Genomic DNA, 16,954 nt, shown 5'->3' with positions numbered 1-16,954 from the left:
TGCCTAATGCTGGTAAATGACGGCTCGACTTTTCCAACTTCAGGCAACTTCAACATAGCCTGGAAGGCCAGAGACGCGGACTGCCGCAGGATGGCACCGTCGAGCCTAGCCTGCAATCTCGGATCAAGTAACGGCTCAGTCCCCACCAACTGTGGGATCCCGGCTCCCAGGAGGGGGTCGCCAGGCTGCCGGTCCATGTTACTCAGGGCGGCTAATTCGCACTCTTCTTTCCATTTTTGCTCCCAGAGTAATTTTTGTGTTGGCGTTAAAATCATCGCGGCTACCTGACGGCAATCGTACGGCACCAGCAAGTGACCAGTCATAACGTTTTCTAACAATGACTGAGTAAATGGTGCATGTAGTCCATATGTAGTCACAGTCTTTCTTAATTCTTTAATTAGGTCCCATTGGAAGGCATTATATTCATTTGGACCGTTGGGTCGCACCTGCACCGGGAAAGCCATTCCCACCGGGTCCCCGTTCTTTAGTGCTTCTCGGCGCACCAGCTCCCATCGTCCCCGCGGATCGAAAGCTCGGGCTCCCAGAGAGGCATTATCGGGGGCAGGCAAGGTGGGAGCCAAGGGGGTCAGCGGGGAGGGGTTCTATGGCGGCAGCGGGGCGGGGCTCTGCAGCGGCGGCGGGGAGGGGCTCTGCGGCGGCGGTCCGCGGCCCTCTTCCTTGTCATCCCCCAGGTCTATCAAATTGCACCGCTTTGGTGACCTTGCAGGCTCTGATCTCAGTTCGGCTGCTTTTATTGCCTGGGCAGCGGCGTTCTGTACTTTCTTTTCTGCCTGCCATGCTCTTAAAGTCTCAGTCACCAGCCGCCACGTAGTCATCACCTCAGCAGCATTAGTATCCCCACTGGACGCTGCTTCACATATTTTTTCCCCCACTTGGTCCCAAGTTTTTACATCAAATACTGTAGAAGCCATTGAGGGGAACCCTTGTTTTCACAAAATTTTCAATAATAGCTTTATCTTAAACGGATCATATTTTACTCCCCTGTCTATTAGGAGTTGCTTTAGTAATTTCACTATAGCCTCTTCCTCTGCCGAAAGGCTAGCTCCCATGATTAATGCCCAGCCGCTCACCTGTCCTCCAGGTGATGTCCCAGGGTTGAAGCTGCAGTCCAGCTGCGAGCTTGATCCGTTCTGCTGGGTTCCGTTCAGACTCTCGTACAGCGCTGCTCCTCCCTGATCATGTCGGGGTCACCAATTGAAGGGATGCACGACACGGACTCCTGATGGCTCTTGAACAGAAGGCCTTTATTGCCATTTTTCACTACTACATATACTTTCCCCGTAGCCCCACACGCTGTCCACGCGCCCGAATCGGTCATACAATTGGTTAGAGACCCTCAGACACACGCCTCAAGCCAGCTAGCAATTGGCCACTGCCCAAAAACTCATCTTTAACACTGTAGCCAATTTACTTTATCTCACCCTTGCTCAAGTTTTTGGTTCTACCGCTGTTTTCCTCATTATCTCTAATTCAGGGGCGTGTGAAACAGCGTGAAGCCACCTGCAAATTCCTTTCCCACAAAAAAGCACAAAACTCCCTGCGAATTCCTTTCCCACACTGAACTGTTCCCGGAGCTGGGGCAGCCAGGGCTTGCCGAAGGGAAAGGGTCGTGTGCCCCGCAGTGCTCCACAGCTGCAAGAGCCCCCAGGTCTGGAGCAGGGCCTCTGTCCCATGGAGCCCCCCTCTCCCTGTGTGCTGTCAGCAGCTGTGCTGTGCCCCAAGGCCAGGTCAGAGTCGGGTACCCCCCTTCTGCCCCATCCCAGCTGGTCCCAAACTGTTATAAATGACTGAGTCCCAAATAGGATTACAATCAAAGTTTACAATTTATTAAACGAATAGAGGCAAGCAAACAGCGCTGGGTGCTCCGGGAGTCTCTGTTCCACCAGGACGCACACCTGTTACGTAAGGAGGCTGTTTTTTATGCTCCTAGGCTAATACATATTCATTACTACTTCTAGAAGAGGCAGGGTTATTATAATTGGTTTCCCGAATTCGAAGTCCTCCCAGGTGCGCCTGCTTATCAGTCTCTGTTAGTCTCTCGGGGGCCGCTCGGACAGGGAGGCTCATATTCTTCCTCCTTATCTAGTGGTCTCTTGGCCGGATGTCAGAAGTTACTGCACGTCCGTGCAAAGTCAGCAGTTTTTCTTTGAAGAAATCCCTTTGTTCTCTTCTCCCTAAACCCAGGCCTCAATGTTAACCCTTCAAATCCCTTAGTGGCACGAATTGCAATTTCTCTTAGCTCCTGTAATCTCCTTCCAATGGTAATTATGTATTTCTGGATACTATGATCCTCAACTACATTGTTCCCTAGGGGCATCCCTTGAGAATAAGGCATACCATATAACATTTCATATGATGATAATCCAGTCTCACTGTGTGGTTTAGTTCTTATGTTTAAAAGTGCCAATGGTAAGCATTTCGTCCAGGGCAGCTGTGTCTCGATCATTAACTTAGCCAATTGTTGTTTTATTGTTTGATTCATCCTTTCTACTTTCCCTGAGCTTTGTGGGTGCCACGGAGTGTGGTATTCCCACTGAATACCTTTCAAGGGGTACATCCTTCAAATCTTTGTGGCTGGCGTATGTTCGATTATTTCCACACAATTGTGTTCCAACGGTCCTTCTTCTGGAACGGTTCCTAGAAATACTGCTGGATATAACAGGTTAGTCGTTTTCAAGGTTATGTCATCTTGTTCAGTTAGGATTGCCTGATATTTCATCATCCGGCTGGGTGATAACCAGTGCCCCCCCCCACTTTGTTCCAAAACGGTTGTTACCATATGTGGTCCAAAAACTTCAATATGTTTTCCCATTTGAAGGCAAATAATTTTCTACTATCTTTATCAAGAGGTATGCAAAAGAAGGCATCCTTTAAATCTATCACGGTAAACCATTTATATTTCCCTTTCACAGATGTTAACAATGTGTAAGGATTAGCTACTACCGGGTGAATATCCTTTGTTATTTCATTTATTGCTCTAAGATCTTGTACAAATCTATACTCGCCATTCGGCTTCTTTACTGGAAAAATTGGAGTATTGTATTCCGATTTACATTCTTCCAGAATCTGATATTTGAGAAATTTGTCAATAATTTTCACCATTCCCGTGCCTAGCTTCTATCTTAAGTGGATATTGTTTGATTCAAACAGGTTTGGCTTCTTCCTTTAATTCCACCTTTACCGGTTGTGCCAGTTTCGACTTCCCTGGTACATCTGTTTCCCATACTGTTGGTATAACTGCATTTTCTACTTCTCTTGGAATATTAACAAAGGGTTTATCTTTGATCATTAGGATTTGTCCTACTTTGGACTCAGGTACCTTCATTATTAATTCTCCATCCTCAAAGGTTATTGTTGCATCTAATTTGGCTAATAGATCCCGTCCCAAGAGTGGAATCGGGCATTCTGGTACATACTAAAATTCATGGGTTAGTTCCTTACCCCCAAAACGCAAATAAAGGGGTTGTAAGAATGGCCTTTCCTCCTCTTTCCCTGTGGCTCCAATTATTGTAGTTGTCTTAGTTCCTAATCGTCCTTTTAAACTATTTAACACTGAATATGTTGCTCCTATTACATTTACAGCCTAATTAACACAGAGAAAGAAGCTCCCATAACCAACAAAAAATTCAAGCCTCTGTCTTCGTTTCCTAGCTTTATTTCAACTAGTGGACCTGCTAGGGTAGATGCCCCAGGTCCCCATCATTCCTGACTGTTGTAAGTTTGTCCTGCAGCCTAAGACAATTTCTTTCTGATATCAGGGGCCAATTGCCCTGGAAAGAGGCTAGCCAATTGCCTCTTTTTTTTTTTTTTAAGCCAGGTCCATTTTTTTTTTTTCATTGCATTTCAAAGTTGGTCCAAAAATTCAAAAATTCCATAAATTCCATAGGGGTTTCTTTTGGACCTTGTTGGAACAGATCCTCAATTCCCAATAGCCAATTTAACCAGATTTTAGTATTTACATAATTTCCGGGGTGATTAGGGTCTCAGTGAGGGGGTCGGTCAGGGGAATGCAATCGTTGACAGTTCCCTGAGCGGTCCCATTGGCAATCTGAGCTCACACAGGAACTCAGGTTGTTTTAAGAGTTAGCTGCTTTTCTGTTTCCATGACAACTCTCTCGGACCCATCATGGTCCCTCTGCCCCAGAGAGCTCACACCCGCGATTTTGAGATCTCAGCCTCGGGTTGAGACGGAACTATTAACATTCCTACATCCTCTTTCCCTGCTCATGCAAATTCAAACAGCTCTGTTAAATACTACATGCCACACAACCTTTAACACCTTCAACAACCCTTTTAACACTTCCTTTATCTTTCTCCAGCCTGTACTTTTCTAATACCAACACCAAAGGCTCAGTCAGGGGCCAACTTAATTCCAAACCTTTTCCCTCCAAGATGCTGAAACAACTTATCAGTATACAACATTTCATCCTGATGTCAGAAGTTACTGCATGTCCGTGCAAAGTCAGCAGTTTTTCTCTGAAGAAATCCCTTTGTTCTCTTCTCGCCTAAACCCAGGCCTCAATGTTAACCCTTCAAATCCCTTAGTGGCACGAATTGCTGGACCATTCCTTACAAAACCCTCATGCTGCAGGGTTGGTTTGGAGCCAAACTGGGGGGGAGAAGTCCCAACAGCCCCGTCCGCGAGCATCCCCGAGAGGAACACACCATGGCAGGGCCCTCCTGGGACAAAAGGCCCCTGACCCTTTTGTGTGTGTCCGTGTCCCCCCCCCATTCCCAGCATGCTGGCGTGGGCTTGAGCTGGAGCAGTGGCTGTGCAGCCCGGCGCAGCGGGGCAGGCCGGTACTTGCAGCTCTCTGGCTTGTCCTTCGCACGCTGCAGCAGTGGAGCCAGCAGTGTGGCCAGGGACTCTGCAGAAGCATGGGTGCAGTGGGCAGAGAAGAGCTTCAGTAAGTGAGCCCTGAGGGGTGCCGGCCACCTCTTGGCCAGGACAAGCCCCCTGGTCACAAGCCTGCCAGGTACCTGGCAACGCTGGCAAGGACGGAGAGCAGGTGGTGAGGGCTGACCTGCGCCTCCCAGGGGGTGGCTTCACCAGGTCTGGAAGAAGAGGAAAAGGCTCAGGCCGGGGAGCGATGGACCCTGGGCAGCACCTGTGGAGCCCATCCGGCCCTGGCACCCACCTGGCAGCCGCTGCTCGCCAAAGATGGGCCGCCCAGCCACCTTCCAGATGCTCTTCATGGTGCAGTAGTGTGGGGGCAGGCAGGGCGAGTGGCAGCTGGCCTGGTGGCGTGTCTCCCGCTCTGAGTGGAAAGCCTGCTTGAGCACCTTCCATTTGGAGCAGCACTGGGCCACGCTGCAGCCATAGCCGACTGCCGCCAGCCCCTGGGAGATCTCCCGCCACAGCGCCTCGTTGGGCTGCAATGTGGAGGCCATCAGCAGGGCGGCCTCCCCTGAGCCTCCCACCAGCACCAGGAGGCTGCCGACCTCTGCCTGTGTCCAGGCTCGCCCACGGGGCATGCTGTGGAGGGGGCTGGGAGGGTGGGCGCTGGACAGGGCTCTGCCCCGGGGTTTGGCTGCGTGCTCCCAAGGGAGCCCCCTGTGCCTGTGCTGGGTCCGCACCTGGGGCTGCACTGGGGACCACCAGGAGCTGCACAGGGAGCTGCTGGGAGCAGCCGGGAGCCACAAGGAGCATGTGCAGCCCCAGGAGGAGCTGCTGGGAAACGTAGTCCTGGATGTGCCTGCTCTGCCCGGTGGTGGGGCAGGATGAGCATCCCTTGGGGGGGGCTGGGGGATGCTGCCCCCCAGCCCCGAGGGTATGGCAGGGGTGCACATCAGGATGGCTTCCCATCAAGGCTCAGGGAGGGGACAGAGTGCCCCAGCTCCCCAGCTTTCTAGGGCTGAGATGTAGCTTCAGCCCCATGCAAAAGAGGTGGCAGGAACCATCTCTGCACACACACCCCGCTGCCCTGCTGCTTGAGAGCATACAGAGGCTGGGGATGCAGAGACAGTCCCCCTGTACCCTGATGGTGCCAGGGTCCCCTCAACCTCGTATCAGCCTCAACGCAGCTGCCCAGCCCTGATCCACGCCTGAGCCAGCAGCCGTCACTGGGAGGCATGGGGTCCCCCCATGCTGGGAGTCCTGCCTGGCTGGGGCTCCCCTTCTCCCTGTGTGCCACCAGTGCCGCGGCCCCCCAGGGCTGTGACCCAGCTGGTGTCCCGGAGGCCCCTCCAGGAAGTGACGCTTTCCATTTTGTGTCACACTCAGCTGCCAAAGGGGGCTGGGAGGGGGTTGCTGCTCCCCCCTACCTGCGGGGCACACAACCAGAGACCAAGGGACGGATGGAAGAGGAGGTGACTTACGCAGATCTGTGCTTGCTCCCTGTACGAGGTAATGGCACACTGTACCACCCCCTGACCCCCCCACCCCCATCCCTGAGACAGGGGGTTAGAAATTAGAGGGCGATCGATTAAGAATGAATATGTAGGCAACACTCATTGCTTAATGTGTGCTATGTTTGCGATGTACTGTGCTTGTGCTGCGCTTAGGCCTCCAGATAACAGGAGCCCCTGGGACCCCAAGAACCAGATCAAACCAACATTATGGTTAGACTGTGACCAAGGGCTCAGAGATAAAGAGGACTGTTTGTAAAAGGGCAAGATAAAGAATGCCAAACTTGCAAGGCCTCGAGATAACAGGAGCCCCTCGGACCCCGAGAACCGGATCAAACCAGCCTTATGGTTCGGACTGTGACCAAGGCCTCAGAGAGCATGCGCAGGGAGATGAGGTGAAAAGTTCAATTCTGATGAAGACGTCTTATTTCATCCCAACGACCACCTGGATGACCACCAGAGAGTACTACACAAGCGCAGAAGGACTGATAAGATAATTAGCATACGAAGCAGGGCTAGGCACAGCATGACCCCGGCACTCCTGGGTGTGGGGCAGGCGCTCGACAGCTTCTCTCCCGCAGCATTCCCTGCATGCAGGCGGCACCAAGTACTGGATCAAGGAGCAGATTATTTCCAGTGCATCTGGGTCAGTCGTGTGGCAGGCCAATGTGCTGTCTCACATGTAAATCTAGCGGTCCCTGGCACAAGCACCATACCTGCAGGTTTCCCTTTTACCCATAACCAAGAGGTGCCGTTTCGCCCCCATGAGAACTTCCTCGGAGGGATACACCAAAGTGTCTCGGGCGCGACCCCTTTGGGGGGGTGCAGCGCCATGTTCCCCAAGCAGGAATGTGCAGCCATGGGGCACGTGAAGCACCAAGAGCCCAGAGCCCGGCAAAAGCTCATCTGCTTGGTATCTGGAGGGGCTTTGCCAGTGTTGGCACCCGTGGGAAGAAGTGGCTGCAGTGGGGATGCTGCCCCTGCCCCTCTGAAACGTGCCTTCCCTTCTAGGCACACTTACAGTGCAGAGTGCTTGCTGTCAGCCACCAAGGGCATTGAGCGGTTGCTGTGCAAGAGGCTTCACCACTGGATCTTCGAGCAGCCCCCAAGGCTGAGCAGCATGCCCAAGGGCCTCTCACTTCTCCTGTTCAAGGAGTGACTGTGTTGCTGTTAGTGTTGGGGAGAATCGAATGGATGTTTTACTAATGTCTCTTAGGTAATGGGACATACAGTATAATTAAGCATTGCCAAATGTACTTACATTATCAATTAATCTATGTACACTGGAAACTTAGGGAGTACACTGAACATTTAAAGGAATCATTGAAGGGGAACCCTGGGAGGGAACAGGTACAACCTGACCTTGGATAAGGGCCTGGAAATGCTGAAATGAGTTGAAGCAGAACCAAGGAGCGGAGGGAGCATGCGTCGAGTGAGAAAGGTGAAAAGTTTAGCGGAGAGGAAGACTCCTTACTTCATCTGGACGACCACCTGGACGACCACCAGAGTGCGCCACGCATGTGCAAAGGGGAGGGGAGCTAATTAGAATGGAATGCGAGGCTGATGTTGCAACCTGTAATGAATATGTATACCTTACGTAATGTTGAATATATAAATAATGGCTGGGAAGTAACGGGACTTGAAGCCAGATTTGGGCACCTGCCCCGGCTTCCAACGCTGAATAAAGCACCTTCATATAATCACTTGGTGGTTATGTGGTTGCTACGCTAACATTGCCACCCCCTCTCCGTCACAGGACTCATGGACAGGAGATGGGGGTGCCCCCAGAAACGCTCCCCCCCCCATACACACTGTGCACACATTGCCTCTACCATGTGGCAAAGCGCTGGGAAATGGTCTAGGAGAGATGTCCATATTTTAAAGCAAGACTTATGTAATATAGACCTTATTCCCCTCTCTCTCACGCACACATTCATGCACTTGTACCACCCTGCTCCTGCTCCCCCCCCCCCCCCCCCCCCCCCCAGACCCACGCTTGTGCCCCCATGTGCCCTGGCCAGTATCCCATCAGGGTCCCTGGGGAAGGTGTAGCATCAGCTTGAGAAACAGCTGGGAAGCCCTGAGATGTCAGGGGAAATGGGGGTGCAGTGGGGAGCCCTGTGGCCATGGGGGGCTGTCATGGTTTGACCCGGCCGGCAGCTAAGCACCACACAGCCATTTGCTCACCCTCCCCCCTCCCTCTCTGGGATGGGGGAGAGAATTAGAAAAAAATGAAAGCCTGTGGGTTGAGACAGTTTATTAGGACAGAAAAGAAAGGAAAATAATAATGATAATAGTACTACTACTAATAATGTGTACTAACAAGTGATGCACAGTGCAATTGCTCACCACCTGCTGACCGATGCCCAGCCTATCCCCGAGCAGCTGGTCCCCCCACCCCGGCCAGCCACCCCATATTAACTGTTCAGCATGACGTCAGATGATATGGAATACCCTTTTGGCCAGTTTGGGTCAGCACCCCCAGCCTGCCCGCTTGCAGGACAGAGCGAGAAGCTGAAAAGTCCTTGGCTTGGTGTAAGCACTGCTCTGCAACAATTAAAACATCAGTGTGTTATCAACATTATTCTCATCCTAAATCCCAAACACAGCACCCTACCAGCTACTAGGAGGAAAATTAACTCTATCCTAGCCAAAACCAGGACAGGGGGAAATGGGGGAGCCCTGAGGCCATGAGAGGAAACGGGGGTACAGTGAGGATTCTGAAAACCATGGGAGAGATAGGGGAGGCTTGGGAACACAGGGGAAATGGGAGAGCTATGACACCAGGGAGGGAAGATCTCAAAGACCATGGTGAGACCAGCAAGCGGGGTGCCTGTGTGCTTCCCTTGAGCTTCAGCCACCACTGCACAGTGCCCTTGGGCGCTGTCACTACAAGGAGTCCTGCCCAGCCTCCTGCTCACGGGTCCCCTGGGCCATCCATCATGGCTGCTTGCTCTCCTGTTCCCACCAGATGATTTCTCTGTGTCCCATTTCTCTGTGGCTGGTGGGAACAAGAGAGCAAGTGGCTGTGCTGGACGGGCGAGGGGGAACCTGGGACAAATGTCCTTGGACAAATGCCCATCTCTGCCTGGGGGTCCCAGCTCTTCTCAGAGAGCCCCTGGGATGCGATGAGGTGCAGGATCTCAAGGTGCAGCCTGGAAACCCCCTCCAGGCATCATCAGGGCAAACACTTCCATCCCCCCGGGATGCTCAACCCTGTGCACTCGGGGGCATTACCCAGCTGGGACAGGGTCAGCCCCACACTGACCTGTTCCTGCCTCGCTCAGTCCTGCTTAGGGGATTTGGGTCTTTGCCCTTGCTCTGCTGTGCCCCATGGCTCAGCCCCATGCTGCTGTGCACCCAGGGTGCTCTTGGGGCATGGGAGGGGACGTGCTGGTAGTGCTGGGGCCACTGGGAGGGGGCTGGATCCTGCAGCTGTGCCTCGCTGGTCCCATCTGCCATGGCTCAGAGCCAACTTCTGCTTCTGCAAGCACCGGCCTCACTTTGCACCCCGAGACAGGCGACCACTGTGAGAAACCAAGTTGTGTTTTTGCAGTACAATGTGTTTTTGCAGTGGAAAATCCACTAACCTTGCATATTCAAAAGTGATTGTGCAGGCATGACAGTGGCATAGCAGTGGGGAGGAGTATGTTAAGCAGATAAGGGGAAGGTCCCACTGTCCCAAAATAAGGAGGATAGCTAAGAAAAACAGGACGAGCAGTACGAAATCAGTAAAAACAAAAATCACGGGCCCTCTAGTCATGAGAGAAGAAGGAAAAAAAGGAAAAAGAGAAATCAACGGTTGGTCAAATAAAACTGTACATGTATGGTATTGTAATAAGTGTCGAGTAGGTTGTGAACCTGTAGTACTCAGCCAATGAGGAAATGGGAGGAATCAGGTGTCAGGTAATAGGGAATATAAGGTTATGATATACTTTTGTTGTGCGCTTCTGCTTGCAGGACGCCTGCCATTGCAGCTGTGAATAAAATAGCTTCACAGAAGATCCTGTCTGAAAAAAATTATTGAGATTTTTCTCACACTGCTGGGCAGTGGGAGCACCCCAGAGAGCTGGGTGGGAGCCAGCAGGGCTCAGGACTTGCCCAGCACCTGCCCACATGGCCCAGAGTGTGCTCTACACCAAACTGAGGTTCACCAACAGGCCAGGGGGCCATGGCATGGCCAGCCAGGCACTGGAGGCAGGTGAGAGCTATGGAGCTATGGGACCCCCGCATTGCCCTGTGCTGTGCCCAGCCTCATTGATTCCATGCTCCCTGCCTTCCTCCTGCAGCCCTTGGCATGGATGAAGCTGAGAGCCCCTACGAAAACATGGCACCGGGGCCGGCACCTGTGGCGCTGGCTGGGAAAGGGACCTGGAACAACCCAGGTAAGTGCCTGGACAGGGACCGGGCACCTGGGGAGGTCCTGGTGTTGGTGGTGGGTGGTGCTTCAGGGTGCTCCCCATCCCCTCCTTGGCGAGAGGAAGCACCCATGCTGTGCCACTTGTGCCACCCTGCTGCCACCACAGGGCTGGACCAGGGAAGCGGGAGGTAGCAGTGGGTGATGCTCGCGGCCATTTGTGTCTTGCAGGGTGCTGCGTCTCCATGGGGCTGCTGGTAACTTGCCTGCTGCTGCTGGTGGCTGCTGTGGTCCTGGGGGCCTGCTGTGAGTGGGGACAGGATGGCACCAGTGCACGAGGACGGGGGGGAGGAGGGTCAGGGTGGGTGCCCCAGGCAGATGTCCGTGTACGTGGCTGTAGGTCCCTCTGCCCTGTCTGCCCCAAGCTGGCCAATGTCCGTCTTGCATCATGGGCTTCTCCCTCACCTGCCATCAACCATCTTCTTGTTCTTCCTTTCTGCTCCTGCCCTTGCCCTGCTCTCCCTGCTCCCTCCCCATCCCACCCTGTCCTGCTCTCCCCTGCCAGGCCCATGCTTCCCTGCCTTCCCCATCCCTTCCCACTCAGCAGGGGCACCTCCCTGCCCTGCCTGCCCAACACACGGGCTGTCCTGTCACCACACCCTGGCTCACCCCACCTCGTCCCCAGACTGGCAGGTGACCCTCTGGCTGTGGGAAACATCCCTAGAGCAGGCGTACGAGCATGGCCACTTCTCGCAGGAGGCACAGCTGTGGGAGCAGAGCCTGGAGCAGATGCAGTGGGAGCTGGTGCAGGCATGAGCGGAGCTGCAGCAAGCGTGGCAGGAGGGCAATGGCAGCCGGCTGGAGCTGGGCAGACAGGAAGCTGAGCTGGCGTGTGTCTCGTGAGCCCTGGCCAGTGCCAAGAGGGAGCTGCAGGACGTGCAGGGGAAGCTCAGCGCCAGGGAGAGCACCATGACCCTGCTGCGCTCCTTCATGGCTATGCAGGAGCGATAGATCAGCCCCAGCACCTCTAGGCAGCCACAGCATTGAGGCACAGACACTGTTTTTTGGGGACGGGGTGGTTCGAAGGCTGAAGCTCTGCCAGGAGATGCAGGCCCCCCACCCCCACCCCCCGCCCCCAGCATCTGCAGCCTGGCAGACGCCTGAGCTGTGCCCCCATCCCCAGACTGCTACCCCTCAGGCTGGCTGCTCTACCACGGCAAGTGCCTCTTTGTTTCGTTGGAGAAGAAGATGTGGGATGACAGCAGAGTGTGAGAAATACTTTCAGCTCCTGGTTACCAAATCCTGGAGTCGCTGGACCGTGCCGGTACAGAGTGGTAGCCGAGGGCCCCACTCGGAGGGGCCAGACCTGCTGAGGCATTGGATGGTGCAGGGTCATCCCCAGAGCGTGGCGTGGTGGCACAGGGTGCTGGCACCCCTGGGTTGGAACAGGGCACCAGAGCTACTCAGCTTTGGTGGGGAGATGAAGATACAACAGCCTCTAAATGCCATGGAAAAGCTGCAAAAAAAACCCTTTTGCTCCTTCCCCAGAGCTTCCTGAAGAATGTGGACACTGTGTACTGGATCGGGCTGCAGAAGAGCAGCCTGGTATGGCTCTCTGGAGGAAGGGGAGCCAGGCAGCAATGGGATCACAGATGCCTGGTTCTGGGTGGATGGCTCACTTTACGAACAGTATGCATGGCATGGCCGGGCTAACACCTCCTGCCCAAATCCCTTCTCCTCCAGCGAGGCCTTAAGAAACATTTTAAATTGCACCAGTACCCAGTGCCTGGTGTGAGCGCTGGGCAGTGGTGTGCTGAGATGCTCAGAGGCCATGCAAAAGGAAAGCCGAGCTTCAGAGGGCTCATGCAAGCAAGAGGCAGCAAGAGAGGACAAAGGGAACTACAGGTTTTATTTGGGATCTAGACAAAGTGTTTGAGCACCACCCCTATCTCCCACACGCTTCCCTGGTCCTCCTGGAGGGGGGGGAATCAGAGCTTCCCACCCATGGGGGTATGGGGCTCCTCCCCGCCACGTGCGTCACCTCCCTGGCATGCCACCGCTTCCTCTTGCGGTGTCTGAAATCGATGGGGAGGAACAGCTCTGTCTGGCCGGGTGCCCAGCCCCTGCTTGCGGCGTCCTCGGGGAGCAGGGGGCTCTTCCTGCCACCCCAAAATGTTGCTGGCTCCAGCTGTCGGCAGCTTCAGCAGGGGCTGAATGGGGCAGTGACAGCCCCGACGTGGTGTTTTTCCATACAGGCCGTGGCACTAGAAGCTGAACAAGTCCTGTGCCATAATAAGCCGTGGGAACATCAAACCAGCGCCACGTGAAGGTCTGAATGACCTGCACCTCTGGATCTGTGAGAAGGCGGCAGGGCTGAGCTCCCCTTTCGAGTGACAGTGGCTGCTGGCCCTGGCAGCTCTGCGGTGAGCTCAGCCCGAGTCTGCCCAGCCCTGGGGTGTGCAAGGAGGGGCAGCAAAGGTGGAAAAAATGTGGGAAACACCATCCCTGGGAGCTGGCCTGGCCCCGCTGAGCATATACCCCTCTGCTTTCCCTCACAGAACCCGCAACCCCCTCTGCTTCAGCCCTGCTGCGCCCCACGCTGGAGCCTGCCCCATGCGCATCAGCCCCCTCCTGTGCTGCAGAGCCCTGCCCCAACCCCGGCTGAGGCGCTCCAGCGGAGCAGCATGTCCCCACAGCTCAGCCTCATGCCCGCATGAGTGAGCCCCCACAGCCAATGCTGCCACCCTGCAGCAGCCCCAGCCTAGAGGCAGAAGCAGGGGATGGCATGCCTCCAGCATGCCTCTGCCAACGTGCCCACTACACAGACTTTTAGGCTGGAGCCATCCTGGCAGCAGCTCGGCGCCAGGTTTCAGGCAGTCCAGGCAAAGCCTTGGAGCCCGAGGAGGGAGCCAGCACTGGCACTAGCATTTATTTTTTTTTTGATTTTTTGCTAATTAGGGAGTAGAGCAGTGACCTTTAGGATTGCATTGTTTCAATAGCAAAAACAGTGCCAGCACTTGCAGTGAACGTGAGACAAGTCACCAGGACTTTAAATAGTTGCTACACGTGCAAAATGGCCCTGATTTACATTCAGCCTGGCAAGAGCAGAGGAAGTCATGTTCATCTAGGCAAAGATGCTCTCAGCTTATTGTCGGGTCGCGTGTGCCATACTGATGCAGTGAAAACTCAATAACCAAAGTTATTAAGCAGGTATTCTTTATTACGGTGCTGGGTGTGTGTGGGATTGCTCCGCCTAACACACACACCTTAAGGGTTACTGGCAGTGCTTATATTATTGGGACAAATACATATTCATTTCATTTCCCGTAAGTCTCTTGCGTATTCATCAGGTCTCCGAAGAATCATTAACATTGGTTCCCGACCCTATTCGCATGTGTACTGGAGTCCTTGGGTAGGTTCCCGCCCCTATTCACATGTGTACTGGAGTCCTTGGGTGGTCCAGCATACTCTGGTGGTCTTTTGATGAAGGCCATAAGTCTTCCTCACTGCTAATCTTCTGGCCTTTCCTGTCTTCGACAGACTTCAGCAGTCAAGGCACTTCTTGCTGGTTCCCTTATCTATGCATACAGTCTTTTACTCCCCTATCTTTGGGGTCGTTAACATACAGTTGTGCTAGCTAAGACCTAGGAATCAACATCCTTTATCTTGTTCCCTGTCTCAAGTTCCCCCTTTTCTTTATCCTAAGGCAAATTATTTTGCTTATAGCACTCCTTCTTGATTCAAAGTTTTCATAAAATTCTTACCAGTTTCTACATGGTGCTTGATTTGGTTACACTTCCAGGTTTCATAATCATTTAGTCCTTTTATACAGCACCAAAATGCACACTGTACTAATACACAGGTTAAGAATACTAGTATAAGCAAGATCAATATTCCTATAAACTGCTTAAGCCAATAAAAGTTGGGTAACCAAGAGGTCAGTTTGTTCCATAATTCTCAAAAGCCCCACGAGGTGTCATCTTGAACTACCTTATGTAAGATCTTGGTCTTTTCCAAATATTTTTTGAGATCAGTCTCAATTCGTCCTGCCTCATTTACGTACATACAGCAACAAATATTTATTAAAGTGCATACTGCCCCTTGGGAGGCTAATAAAAGGTCTAGTGCCTAAAACATTCTTATTGATTTGTTCTAGTTGCTTGCCCAAAACTATAATATGTTGTCATAAATATTGGTTTCCTACTTGTGTTAGATCTTCTCCTTTGTATGGCATTTGGTAAGGCTTGCCATACAATATCCCAAAGGGGCTTAGTTTTTCCTTGGTCCCAGGCCTAGTTCTAATTCTAAGAAGTGCCATGGGTAGTGCCTGATACCAATACATATTGGTTTCTTGACAGATTTTAGCAATCTGTTGTTTTATCAAATGATTCATTTTTTCCACTTGGCCACTCCCCTGTGGCCTATACGGAGTGTATAATTGCCAATCAATCCCCAGCACTTTGCTGACTTGTTGGGTCAGTTCTGCAGTGAACTGTGGTCCCCTGTCAGATGACATTACTGAAGGTACACCAAATCTCGGTATAATTTTATTCAACAATACTTTGGACACTTCTCTGGCTTTGTTAGTTCTACATGGGAATGCTCCTGGCCATCTGGAAAAGGTGTCTGTTAGTACTAACATCCCTTTTCTTGGGAGTTTGAAAAAAACCAATTTGCCACTGTTTCCCAGGAACATTTCCCTTCTTTATTGTTCCCATTTGGGGTTTGATTCCTGTCTGTGGGTTATTTTTAAGACATATGACACATTGTTTTGATACCTGTCTGACAATGGTTTACAAATTAGGTCCTATCCATTTTCTACTTAAAAACTGTTGTAATATTTCAGCTCCCCAGCATGCTTTATTATGTTCTCCAATTACCATCTAATATAATGTGGTATCACGATTCTCCCACCATTTATTTGTGCTAAACCTGTAGGTAACATTTTCCATTTACATCTTCAATTAATTGCTTATCGATCTTAGAATATTCTACTTCATTTTCTAAAGCTTTTGTTAATGCCTGGTTTTCTCTTCCTGGTACTAATGCCAAAATTTGACTCTCAGATGCCCGTTCTGCTACCCTTTGGCTCCTGCATCAGCCAATCTATTTCCTCTTCCAGTATCAGTATCCCCTGTTTGATGTCCTTTACAGTGCATAATGGCAACTTTAATAGGCAGGTATACAGCTTGGAGTAACTTCAGTATCTCTTCTTCATGTTTAATCGAGGATGATAAGAGTCCTCTCCTTCCAAATTGCCCCGTGTGCATGCACCACACTAAAGGCATATTTCGAATCTGTCCAAATGTTAATTCTTTTCCCTTTTGCCAGCTCAAGAGCTCTTACCAAGGCGATGATTTCCGCCTTAGGTGAACTCCCTGGCAGATGAAGCTGCTGTCATATATATACCAATCCTCCGCATCTTCTAGGGATGTATCCTTTAAATCTGGTCAGCTGGAGTATACCGTGTCCATGGTCTTGATGCAATCACGAATGGGTGATCTGGAAACTCTGTTACTTAAGGAAAGGGGCTGGGTTCACAGTATTAGTGCCGAAAAAAATTATTAAACTAATAGTCCATTCTACACATTCCTTTTCTTCTTTGGTAACTATCAACAGGTCATCTACGTATTGCAGCAGTGTCCCCTTTTCCTGAAGGGGTTTTCCAAGCTTCAAGATCACAGCCTAGTTGTTTCCCGAATATGGTGGGGCTATTCTTGAACGTCTGTGGTAACATAGTCCAAGTAAGCTGAGTTTTTCTTCCTATTTTGAGATTTTCCCATTCAAAGGCAAAGAGTTTCTGGCTTTCAATCACCGCAGGCAGGCAGAAAAAGGCATCCTTTAAATCTAGTACTGTGAACCAAACTTGACTGTTTTCTAATTTTGTCAAAAGGTTATAGGGGTTGGCTACTACAGGGTATAAATCTTTTGTGATCCTATTGATGGTCCTTAAATCCTGGACTATACGATAGGTTCCATCTGCCTTTCTAATTGGGCCTATATGGAGTATTATATTCTGACTCACATTCTATTAATTGTCCGTATTTAAGAAAGTTATTAATTATTCCTTCCATTCCCCTTCTGTCTTCCACCTTTAGTGGGTATTGCTTTTGGCATATCTTGGGAGCATTTTCCTTTAAATCATTTTTTTTCCCAGGTACTCTCCCAGGTACTCCTGTAGCCCAAATTCACAGATACACTTGGTTCAGTTCTTGCTGGTCCCATTAT

At 51.6% G+C, this 16,954-nt stretch overlaps 1 protein-coding gene across 1 annotated transcript; it reads left to right on the top strand.

Moving 5' to 3' along the window:
- Positions 1 to 10,485: 10,485 nt before the first annotated feature.
- On the top strand, positions 10,486 to 11,680 carry LOC308184977 (uncharacterized protein; the record flags this gene model as incomplete). The annotated part of the gene is made up of 3 exons (XM_080572522.1): positions 10,486 to 10,570; positions 10,659 to 10,754; positions 10,995 to 11,680. The coding sequence occupies 3 exons, from the start codon at positions 10,486 to 10,488 to the stop codon at positions 11,540 to 11,542; spliced, it is 729 nt and encodes a 242-aa protein (XP_080428648.1). The 3' UTR covers positions 11,543 to 11,680.
- Between the last annotated feature and the right edge of the window lie 5,274 nt (positions 11,681 to 16,954).

This window comes from Anser brachyrhynchus (genome assembly GCF_964034855.1).
Source record: "Anser brachyrhynchus genome assembly, chromosome: W".
NCBI classification, from domain to species: domain Eukaryota; kingdom Metazoa; phylum Chordata; class Aves; order Anseriformes; family Anatidae; genus Anser; species Anser brachyrhynchus.
The sequence above is the reverse complement of the archived record's forward strand: the minus strand, read 5'-3'. Positions and strand labels throughout refer to the sequence as shown.